Genomic DNA, 12,861 nt, shown 5'->3' with positions numbered 1-12,861 from the left:
TGTTCTGTATCTAGGTCTGCTTCTCCTTATATCTTACCTCCCAAACACTTCTTTGCAAGCTTTGACACTTGTACTGTTCCAAAGCAAGACAATGGTCACAAGCATCACTGTTCAGATACCGGAGTTCTGTTTAAGAAGGTCTTGACATTAATTGATCAACTAGTCAATCTGTCCATTTCATTTGTAATGTAAACACCAAATAAATTAGTTCTCTGTGGTGTTTTGGAAAAAATTCTGCTATGAAGCTTTTGCGTCTAAATTCTTAAAATGTGCATTTTTTTCTTCCCTGTTGTTTATTGTAAGTACATTCCATTATGGGCTCTCCAAGCAATTCAGTTAAACAGTTCATTTAGCAGATTCAGTACTCACAGCTGTTTATACAAGAACTCTGCATATACTGTGAAACCTAGATGAGCTTAGACCAAGGTTTCTTTGTCATCACCTGGTACAGCTTTTGTGGTTCTTCAGTAAGGAGGACGCCAGAAGGGGAGGGGAGAAGAGGGGGAAAGCAACCATGGCAGGCAGCAAGCAATGCTACTTTCATGAGGCTCAAGACCAAACTCTAAACTGCATGTAATTGTTAAGAGAAAAACTGGAAGAAAACAGTGTAGAACCACAGGTTACAGACTGAGTTTTTGCCAGAGAAAGAGGCTGTAATTATGTCTGGTCTCAATTCCTAACATTATGAAACTCTCTCGTTTACCACACAAGGAAATATTTTTTGATTATGTTCTCCTTTCTATGGCACACAGAAATCTAATGAAGCTGAAAGTTTATCCCAGACTTGCAGTGTAACATAGCAGACTGTGCAAAGATTTACACAAGCATTGTCAGCTATGATGAATTTCAAATACTCCCCATCACTGAGCATTTTCATTATGTAGCAACATGCTGACCATTATCAGATAAAAATTCACAGCAACTCTATCAAAGACTTTTGAGACATGTAACATTGAGAAAAGCGATTTACACAAAAAACACTCTCCAGATTTCAATTAAGCCAATACAGATTAAATCACTCAAGATACACAATTTGATTTTTGGCACTACTGATACAGCATTCCTCCTTGGCAGAGACTTCACACTGGTTCGTCACACCTATGGAAGCGGCATTCACAATGTTATTCTCAAACATCAGATTTATTTAACCATAATTAGCAAAATTATTCAATGAACAACAGAATCAAAAACCATTTATTTCAATTTCACATTTCCAGCATGTAAACTGCAATTGTGATAATGGTTCATTCTTTAAAAATTCCAGGGCTTGGATCTTTTATCAAAGAATCAAGCAAATATTGTAAAATTAGATCCATTTAAATAATCTTCAAGTGTACAGCTATTCACATACATATAGGCTCCATTTAAAAAAATAATAATAAACTTCACTGATTAATACTTCTACAGGATTCATTCCCTCCAAAGTCATCCAGGCAGTGACTAAATATACTTATGAGGAAATACAAAGTCTTAACAGAAAGAATTAGCCTTCTTAAATTAAATCAATTCCAGATGTTACTCTGTGTGGAGAATAAAAAGCCAAAAAAATGGTTGTACTTTATTTCTCCATCTCCAAAATTTGTAAAATCCATGTCATATATCCTAGATAAGATAAAACTATAAACATACATGCAAAGCCCCATAAGCTTTCTACATATCAGACTCTACTCCTGCTTAATTTTACATGACCCATAAAAGAGTCTTAGCACAGCAGCAAAATCATATAAAGCAAAGATATGTTTTGTTCACTTCCCATCTATGCTCATGCAAATATGATCCCTTTTCCCCATCGTCTCTCTAAATAAAACTTACCAACCAATACTGCAGTTTCCTGGGTCTTTCTTTATGCATTCTTCTACTGTCCAAGGTAGCTTTAAATCCACTGGCTGATACAATGCTTATGACTATTATTTGAAATACATGGAGCCAGGGGGTAGCAGTGTATTAACAGAATGGGTATTTCACCACCTTTTTTATGGGCTAGGGAAATGCCCATAGGGGATGTCCAAAAGAAAGTTCAAATAAGGGATGACTGAAAGCAGTCTTCATGAAAAGGCTGAGCCCCAGATAAAAAACCTTTGCAAAACTAAGACATATCTGTAAGATTACTCCAAAAATAAGTCACATGACTATGGAAAACCAGCACAGCTAGCTGAGGGGAATGCCAGACTACTCACCCCCTTTCAGTCCCTTCTATTAAGATTACTCATCATTACTGTCACCTCCCTATTTCCTGTCCTCCCATCTCTTACCATGAAAACTGCACAATATTAAGTCCCATGATTTCTCCACAGTTACTTAGAGCTTCCATGGAGAAATAAGAATAAAATCACATCAGGTTACCCACAGTTCCCTGTAACTAGCATGCCTGAAGTGAATACTATTGAGACAGGACTGCCCAGAACAGTTAGTATTACTGATAACACAAAATCGTTTAGAGCTTTTCTCTTCCCTCCCTGTAGTAAATAGCATTTTTAACTTTCCTATTCCTGAACCAGTGTTCCAATTTTGCTGCAGATTTCATTTCGAGAAAAATATTTAAGAATGCCTACCATGCATACAGGCCAAGTAATAGGATATTGGTCATCTACCCTCTAAAATGTATTTTAGAAGCACAGGGCTGACCATAAATATTTGGAAACTGTAAGAAATTATTATGTCAGAAATCTCACACAAGGGCAATATGAATATACAATGAAGAACTTCCCAGAAATAGCAAACACCATGACACTCTCTGCAGCTCTTCCATGAGTGTATTTTCTTGGAAAATACACTATTGCTTCAAGAATAGCACAGTATTTTAGCCAAACAACATCAGCTGAACATACCACACACATTTAAGTACATACACAGCTACCATCAGTGAATATATGAATTTTGCAGTGCCCATGCTACATGACAATACATGACAGTGGCAAAAAAAAAAAATTTAAACACCAAAGGATTTTTAAACACACTGAATTAAGGCATTTCTGTATGTTTCACTCACATCCAGAGATTATTTTTACCATGACAGACAGCACATTATATATATATATATATATATATACATATATACACACACATACACACACACACACACACACACACACAATTAAAATGTACACAAACAGCTAGCTATACTACTATCACTGTCATTTACTATTACCAAATCATCTCAGAGAGATTGCAAAGATAACAGAGCATTTGTTAAACACCCCATTTACTCCCCATTCATTCAAGGCATTTCACAGAAAGATGGACCAGCAACCCAAGCTAGACGTGAGAGATTTGATTTAGGATCACGCAGCCTGAGCTGGCAATATTCTTCCCAGTAGAGTCTGCTCCTGACTTGTGACTCAAGTGAGGGCACATAAGACATCAGTAGGAAAAAAATGTCTCACTGAACCAACTGAATAAACTTACATCAAGAGGGAAAAAAATCCTATGATTTCGTAGTACGAGACTGCTTTACTGATAAGCATAAAGAGCCAGAGAATAATAGAAGATAACTGAAAAAAGTATTTTTCCCCCTATTTAAAATAGTTGATGCTATAATTTTAAGCAGCAGAAGCCTTTGTAGGTTCTCACACAAAACAAATCAGGAGTCTTCATTGTTTTAATAAGGAACCAGGGTTGCAAAGCTATATGCTCTTCCAAAATAAAAGGGAAGTTTCTGTCCAAATGACTTTACAGAACTTATGTAGCTTTAAAGAAAGAGTTTACAGATGTGCAAAGCACCTTTACTCAGTATATCAACAGCCAAAATATGGCTTAAAACATAAGGTACGCCTTACTAGGTCAGCAGCTCTGCTTTGAACATGCTGGTACTGTCTGCCCCCCCCCAAAAATGTCATACTGACCCTTGTTTAAAGTACCTTCATTTGTTCATTTTAAAGTAAACTCCCACCAATTCTGACACTTGTTAGTTTCTTCACTGTGGGACTGCATAACTAGTTCTACCTACCCACCACCTTCACATTTTTGTAAAACCTTGATTAAAGTTCCCTAAGCTTTTCATTTTCCAAAATGAATGGTCCCAGACTTTTCAGTCTCTTCCCAGAAAGCAGCTGTTCTATCCCCTTGACTATTTCAGCCATACCTTTCTGGACATACTCTGGTTCTACCATATGCTTTTATACATGCTGGGACCCAATACATTATCTTTCAAAGTTTCAATTTTACAACTGAAAAGGATAGAATTTCTCTACAGCCTGTTCAACCCACACAGCCTAGCACTTGAGTCTCTAGATCTAGGTTTCCAGGTATAGCTGCTTCTAATTGCAGCTGCCAGAAAAAACACATTGGTTAAAAGCTGAAAGTAAAACTGTACTGGCTCTCACACACAAAGCTTTTCACCTTAGCTCTCACTCACATCTCTGAACTAAAAATGTTAAAAACCAGACAGACACATGGCAGGGCAAGATGCAATAGAGAAGCAGCAGCACAAACCTAGTCTTCCACAGGGTTCTGGAAGGGAGGTCTACAGCCTCTGTTGCCCTACCAAGTGACTTACCCAGAGGCAGCCGTGACTGAATGTAACAGCAACTCCACTGCTTTCCAAGAAGTGACAGGACCTATGCTTCATGTATTATTCTTTCATGCCACATACATTTACATTTACAGACAGTTCCTTTTGGAGGAGGGCCTTCATCGAGATCATCAATTGCATGTGCTCTTCCCAAAGTTTTAAATTTTTGAGGCAAAGCAGTATCAGGTTTCTTTCAAAAACAGCTCCCACAGGATGCAGAGCTAATGTAAGACAGTAAAGTGTTTGGAAAAGACTGATCATCAGATAAATACCTCTCTCCTCTTTCAAGTCTGAGGTTGGTGACCTCAAACTTTAAACAACATACAGGAACTTTTTCACACTTGCTGTTTTCCCAGGCAGTTTCAAGTTCTTCCCCTTAAGATCTGGTTAAGATTTCAGTCCAGAAAACAAGAGGTCCAGGTCTGCCTAGAGGTGGGTGAAGCCCATCGACAATGCCCAAGGGAGTCTGAATGCATGCCAACAGCAGCCCCAACTCTCCTTCCAGAAGGATGTAAAGGCAGAGCAGCACACCTGCTGGAGAAAGGCTGCCTTTCTCTGGCCAAATCCTTATCCCAGTATCACTAGGAATCAGTTGCCTTCAGAGAGCAGTGGTTCGTACCCTCTCCAACCAGCAGGAACAAACAGGGGTCCAGTGGTCACTCCTCACTCATAATGTAAAATAGCAGCAGCTCCCACATTTTTCCATTTCATCAGTTCTTTTGCATTTTTGATTCAACACTTCCATTTCTCCACATGAATCTGTACTGGTGGAAGAGCAATTAGGAGACAGATGGAAAGTCCATTAAGGCAATCGTTACTCCAGACACTGGAAAACTTTGTCTTTTTCATCCTCATCTCACTGGCACACTGACACTTTGTTCTGTGTGGGAAAATACTGTACAAAGGAAACGCCTGAAAGCAGCAAAGGACTATGTGCATCATGAAAGCTCAGTGTTTGTCAATGGCTTTTTTCTTTTTTTTGTTAAATGAACTGGCCTTGACATCTCTGAGGCTACAGCACTGCTTTTATTACATGAAGACTGGAACTCCCACATATTCAGTGCTAGAAATCTAAAGACAAGAATTCACGTCTTTAAATAACAGGGGGTGGGGGGGAAGACTATTTCTGAACATACCTGGTTTATCTTCATTTTACAGGAAAAAAAAAAAATCTTGAAGGGTATAACAAAAGTAAAAATTCCAAGACATCAGGTGTCTACCCTTGAAAGGCTAACAGTTAATTTTTTTTTAATCATTCTCACCTAGAATCTCTAATCAAATCTCTTCCCTCTGCAGATGAGGTCTTGCAGGTACTCAAAAACATCAAGCGAATACATGCTTCTATGTATATTTTTCCCCTCTGTCTCAATAGTCCCTAATGAACCTGTTTAGAAAGCAGCAAATGCACAAAGGACTTCAGCATTGTACAACCTAAACCTCCTACAACACAATGCAGTTAGTTATGAGCTCAAATACCAAAAAGAGCTACCAAGAGCTGTGTCTCATATTAAACAATTTCTGGTGTGATAAGAAACAGATATTTAAATCCAAAACACACCAAAAACACAACTAGGAAAGTTACCAAAAAAAATCTGCAAAGCAAGTGGAGAAAGGGAGAGCAAAAATAAAAGAAGACATCAGACCTGGGCTAGAACATGGACAGATGGCAGAAGCTGTGTGCCAGAACACTGACCAGTAGAAACAGCTGGGGGGGATGAAAATGAATGTCAGTGAATCAGAAATGGAAGAATTATTATTAATTCTAATGCAGTAAATAATTTTAGCAATTTCACATAGCCAAATTTTGCTACACAGCTTGAACTTTCCCTCTTACCCTCACAATCCTGCTTGAGCAAGGTGTGCTACACTAACACATACTCAATTTGGCACTTAGAAGTTCACACAGGTACTCTCCTGTCAACACTGCTACCTTTCAGATGTATCTTCACCCCCGCCCCCATCCTCCAGAGAAAGTCAGCATTCAGGCTAAAAATACACAGAGTTGATAGCTGCACACTTCATATAGATGTACATTTAGCAGCTGCTGTACAAAGGAAGCGTGCACACTGAAAGCACATATATCAGGGAAATTTCAGTCATCAGTCAGGATCTGCCTTCTGTAACATCACTATGTTACATCTTCAAGAAGCAGAAAATAACGTGCTTTCCAAGTCTGAAGGAAAAAATCTCATTAAAGGTGATTCAGTAGGATGGAAAAATGGCAACCCCAGTTCAGTTTCCTCTTCTCCCCAAACATATCCTTATTTGACTATATTTTTTAACCTAGGCTATCAGCACAGTTCTTTGGACCTAATGACATAAGCAGTATTAATGACCACAGGAAGTCCACCTGGACATTGTATTTTGAAAGGCTAGAGTTACACTAAACAGGGAACAGAGTGCAGACCAGCATCTGTGGCCAGAACATTTTCAATCAACACCTATGCTCCCCACCCCAAAGTGTGTACTTCAATTGATTCCCCTAGGCCAGAAGCAATGGTATTCCAAACACTCCAGGTTCAGTATGCAAACAGCTCTAGTTAAACAAGCAATCCCATACAGATTATCATCTGCACTAATGATAGCAACTCAGAGAAAACAGCACTCTGTGTGTATATGACTGGAATTATGTCCTTAACTATTTCCTCATTTTATAGTTATCTTACTTCATATAGTTAAGACTATTCCAATCACTAGTCTAAACCAATATATTTCATGCAACTTAGAACAGGCACATTTTTCGTACTTCATTAAGCCTAAGGATCTAAAATTTTTGGTTTACACAATTTTGTATTTGTTAATTTAAGAAGTGAGGGAGAACCCAACGTGGGACAAAAATCTTCATTACACACTTTTGGGTAGAACTTAATTTCTTTCATAACATCTAATTTCACTTTTTTGATGCAATTTTACTGAAGCTTTGCCATTTTTTCCATCATTACATTCAACCATCTTTCAGGAAAGAGAACCAAGTTAATATCACACAGGCTTCTACAAAATTTTTGTAGGATCATGTAAGCACCACTCCAAAAATCTGTAATGTTTACTCAACAATCCTGCTCCAGGATCTAATTTCATTAACTTTCATCGGACAGCAGACAAGTTGTGGTTAGCCATTCACTTTGTATTCTTCCTGGTGTTTCTGTGTGGTCTTGTCAGACGAGTCTATGGGAACGTAAACTGATGAAAAACACTACTTGCAACTGTAGATTTTGCATACCTTCTATTTATTTTCCTCTCATATTAGAAGATTAGTTGTCCCGACCACTCTGAACACATCTTTCAAAGTGTTTATCATGTGATAAGAGTACACTAAATCAGAAAGTCTCAATCATATTCCCTTATCACTACTAACCATAGACAATACTGTACAGAGTCCACACTCACCTAAGCCCTAACAGGCAAATCAGAGGAAACAAAGAACAAATACTAGTACTACATGGATTTGTATTTTTACTGAAGAACATGAACAACACAGACACACACACAAAAGGAAGAGAAAAAATAAAACACACACCCAAGCAACAGTGTCAGAACTTCCTGGTTAAAACTACAATTCATGCTAAACCACCACCTTCACAATGCACAATTATTTAAAAAAATGCTAAGGAGGAATCAAGGTTAGCCTCATGACAACAGATACATCACTCACTGCAGCAAACAGCAAAATAAGACTCCTCTTCTGATCCTCACACTGCTTCCAGCTCTAACCATCCTTCCCACTCTGGTACCTGAATCAGTACTACAGGAAAGAAGCTGTTCAGGCTCTGGCAGATATGCCTAGCACAAGATGCAGCCACACTTTACCATACAGAAAGAGAAAGCACTCGTCATGCCAGATTCAAGCTTTGCCTTTGAGATGAACTCACAGTAAATGTATTAAATTATATCATGTTCAGTTCATACATTCTGATGTTTGGCTGCAGCTCTGAGAATAAGAAAACTTCAACAGCAAAGTATACTGTTACAGTAAAAGAATGCATCTATAGCAAGCTAATCATCATAATTATACCTACCTCCTGCTGAACCACAGATTTTTACACCTAAAAAAATTTCAACTAATTTACCCTTACCTCCACCTTAATACTGTAACCATTTCCAAAGACACTCCAATTACAGCCTGGAAATAGGATAACCCCTGTCTGCCTGTCCAAATGGTCTCCACCTTTCCAATTAGCTATTCCCATTCAAACATTAACCTCTAGTACGAATACAAGAAAATACCCATCTTGACAAACACCATCAATTCCGGTCACTGACTAGTGCAGGCTGCTACTAACTGGCAGCCCTGTGGGCTCCCACCCAGCAAGGAAAATATTTCTTGCTACTGGCCTGAGGCTTGGAACTTCAATTGCTCTCCTCTGGCATGTGAGCAAACCAGGATAATGTAAAATGGCTTGAGCACAAGGATCACATTCAGCTACAAGATCTAAAGTTCTTGTGGAAATGGAAATCAAACACAATAGACATTTATAAAGTTATTATACAGTGCCAGCTCTGTAGCTGATTAACTTGCTCACTCACCCAAGGACAAATAGTTAAACTATTACACTGAAAAAAACAATTACATAAAATGCAACTGTACTTAACTGACCTACTCCTTCCTTGTAGCTCAAAATAACTAATCACTTTAAGTTTCCAAGTAATTATCCTAGTTATTTTCCTGATTTTCAGGAAAATAATTTTCAGGATTAATTTCCTGAAAAATTATTTTCAGAATTTCCTATCACGGTCATTAAAGAAAACCTCACTGAAACATATGTTGAACTTGACTTTCATGATCCTTTATTTAAAGGCCCAGATTCCACTTGAAACCCTGAATTCTTTCTTCTAATGACCAGGAAAGTTGACAAACCCTTACTCTTCTTATCAAATACTCTCCAATCTCATCAGTATCATTTCATCAGGTTTCTTCAGTTTCTACACTCTTGTCTGTTGCACCAAGGGTACTTTCATAATAGCACACTGGAGCAGAACTCTTCTCTCCCTTCCCTCAGAACAGTGACAGTTTTCTTTAAAGGATTCATAATTTTTACTTGCACTTTCAAAGGATTTAATTCATTATAGCAACAGTTATTGCTCCCTCTGCCACAAAGAAAAAGAAAAAATATTCCTAGAACAGATTCTTCAAATAAAGCAAATTTCTAGATCACAAAGTTTACAAAAGCAACAGTCCCATGGTACACTTGCCAAAACCAGAAATTACTTCATGGGAATATAAAATAAAATATAACTGAAACTAGAGAACACTCCTTTCAAAAGCTCATCCTGGTTCTGACATCTAGTTGTTCCAGTTTATTCCTTGTTATTACAGAGCACATCATGAAGTATATCAATATTGCTACTGAAATCAAATAAAACTTCTGAAGTATCTTCACTGCCTGGACATGTTTGTCTGCAGTTCTGTTGACAAGGCAGATCTGTAATTTAGTATTTTTATAAGTATTGTGAAAAGAAAACACAAATAAATTATTTGTCAAGACTTGAGGTGTATCTCTGAATGTCTATAATGAAGAAAAGGTAATCTTTCAAAAGAAAGCTACCAAGTCTAGCCAAAAGTATTAGTCAGCAGGTATCCATCATTCAACAGATTTCACTCAAAATGCCAGGACAGTCACAGGTTTTACTCTTTCAGGGTCTTTGATCTGGCAAGGTAGGTTTCTTTACAAGCAGCAAGTCATTTGACAAAACCAAGTGACTAAGAGCAAATCAGCAGTACTGGGCAAATAAAACCTGCAAGCGTACACTTAGCTATCCAATATTTGTATGTTAGCTTTTTTATATTATGTTACTGTCTTCATATAATGCCTGTAAAATTTTCAGTCTGTTTTTGCTGTTCAACCTGACACTATATATATCAGTGTAGCCCTTTCCCTTTCCTTTACAGCAAATGCTCCAAACAAGAACCCCCTTTTCCACAAACACATAAAACCTTACTGACCAAACCACAGTCAGAACACACACTGTTCTCCCAAGCAAGAGCATACACAAGAGAAAGGGAACAACAGAGAACTGCCTCTTACTAACATTTTCAGCAAAAATTTATAATCCCTTAATTTTGCCATTCAAACAAACCTGATGCCTCCAGCCATAAAGAGCCTAGTGCCTCTATGCTTGTTTTATTTGTTAATTTTCATTACACACAGGCTTTAAGGCAATAAAATTGTTTATAGGCTGCAACCTTCAGCAGCAGAGAAACCACAAGGAATTCACAGATGTGATTACCTTCTTCCAAGTTAAAAGCATTACTTCAGAAACATCAACATATAAAATGGGTTGAATTGCTGAGGAATGAACATACCTCAGTTTGTCGACCAGCCAGACGAACTGTTGTCAGCCTGGTTTAAACAAAGGGTTGCTTTAATTAGTGAAATATTACTAACTGACAGGGCAAATTCCAAAAATACTTCACTACAATTAGAAACCTTTTTTCCCCTCCATTAAAACAATTTTTAAATAACATTTAACCCCTACATGGCCACATGGGTGTGCTGTAAGTATATGCATTTCCCTTCTGTACGTCAAACAGTTAAGCAAGCAATAAAAATGTTTCCCAAAGCATCTGAAAAAGCTTACCAATATTGTCACCAGAGGATTAAGGCAACATTTCATTTCAGTCCTGTTTCAGATCCCACTAGGACTGAAGTTCTTACAGTCTAGCTCTGTGTTGAGCTTAATGGGGGCAGGGGGATGCATGAAGGAAAACAAAATGCCAAACAACTGTTCAAATCAGTTTTCAGTTCAGGTTAAGTTCATTTCACAGCTTGTTACTATACTGACTACAGTTGTCTCCTTGCCCTAGCTGAAATTAATTTTCCACCTTTTCACTTTCTAGAAATCGTTCAGTTATTCTTTCAGCCCCTGGAGCAACCTAACAGGCCACAGTTCACCATGCATCCATGGGACTCCAACCTGTCCCCACGCAGTCCTCAGCATGCTGTTTATGCATGATAGCAACTTGACTGTGGAAATCAAAATCAAAATTTACTGCTGACAGAACAGGTACTAAGACATCTGTATCAGTGTAGATCTTTTTAAACAAAGAAATATCATTTTGCAAGCAAATAAAGGGTGGAGCTTAGTTTTTTGTAGTTAGAAAAAGTGATTAAATCCTTTAAAGTTAAGCCAAACCAAACCCTGGGATTTAGTAAACTGTACTACTGCACTCTATACATTCAATCACAACAAATGAATCTTTCCATGCAAAACTTGCACATATACACAAGACATGAATTGTATAATGTGTACAACAACATACAGATGCCCTTTTTGTTCTTCCTGCTTGCATGTGCTGCATGTACAGACAGATGCCTTCAGACTAAATTAAATGTCTTGTCACAATGACATTTTGCAGAAGATTTCAGGTCTTTCTATTACTCTGCCTCTTTGGAGGATGGCTGCGTTTAACAGTCTCTATACGACTGAATAAGGTCACAAGACCACCCTTCATGGAAAGGAGAGGCCTGGTTATAGACTTCTTGTTTTATGTGAGGTATTCCTCAAATATAAGGCTCCCTGAACTGCAACACTGTTCCAGTGACCTCCATACGAGGCAAGAAAGGTGATCCATCAAGGTCACCTAAGTGAAAATTTCTAGCAGAATCTGACCACCTGGAATTCAGACTTACAGTTGTCCAAATCATGCCATTATTTATAGCAGCCATAGTTTTCAAGCATTACAGCCAACATAAGCTTGTGTAGCTTATAACCTACAACAGTGCTTGCTGACATCATGACCTATGCTATGACTTCCTCTTCACTGTTAACTGACCTATCTAAATCTAGAAGCAAATATTTCCAGAGTCAGCAACATACAATCATCCTCCAAGGGCCTCCAAAGAGACTCATAAATCCCAATATCTAGCACAGTTCTCAAAAAGCTCATTTTGCAGCTATTACACAGTTAATTTTCTTTCACCCACTCAACTTGCTTTAGTCATCAGCTTCTTTTGTTCAAGATACATTTGTTAAGAAAGCCATTCAATTATTTGGAACCATTTAATGCTCCTGTAAAATGGTGGGATTTATTGGGTGTTTTTTTTTTCTTGTTTTAAACTCTACCATTATCACCTATGAAGGTAAAATATAAGACTTCAGACATTAAAAAAAAAATATTTAAAAATTTTTTTTTTAAAAAAAAATCACACTTTACTTGATTTACTCAAGTTTAACCTCAAACACACAAACTTCTGCTAGCAGAGGCCCAACCACCAGTGAGTGGCAAAAAGCCACCTTGAGTTTAGGGGAATTAAATAACCCCCAGAGTTTCTTTCTAAAAGGCCTCTAGGTGAGCAGACTCCTTGTACTCTTTCCTTCGGACCCCAAAGGAGCCAGAGTGAGCCACCAACTAT

General features: G+C 37.9%; 1 protein-coding gene across 4 annotated transcripts in view; it reads right to left on the bottom strand.

Annotated features, from left to right (window-relative positions):
- TNS3 (tensin 3) overlaps positions 1–12,861 on the bottom strand; it is a 200,180-nt gene that overhangs the window by 173,693 nt on the left and 13,626 nt on the right. For 3 of the 4 annotated variants that reach the window (XM_026841769.1, XM_026841767.1, XM_026841768.1), the window contains one exon: positions 10,812–10,848. The exons of the other annotated variant lie outside the window; for it this stretch is intronic. In XM_026841769.1, coding sequence (XP_026697570.1) covers positions 10,812–10,848 — 37 coding nt within the window. Of the gene's footprint in view, positions 1–10,811; positions 10,849–12,861 lie in introns of those variants that run through there. 4 annotated transcript variants of the gene reach the window in all.

This window comes from Athene cunicularia (assembly GCF_003259725.1).
Source record: "Athene cunicularia isolate RWA chromosome 2 unlocalized genomic scaffold, athCun1 chr2_part1, whole genome shotgun sequence".
Lineage (NCBI taxonomy): Eukaryota > Metazoa > Chordata > Aves > Strigiformes > Strigidae > Athene > Athene cunicularia.
Note: the sequence above shows the minus strand (reverse complement) of the source record. Positions and strands in the feature narration are given on the sequence as shown.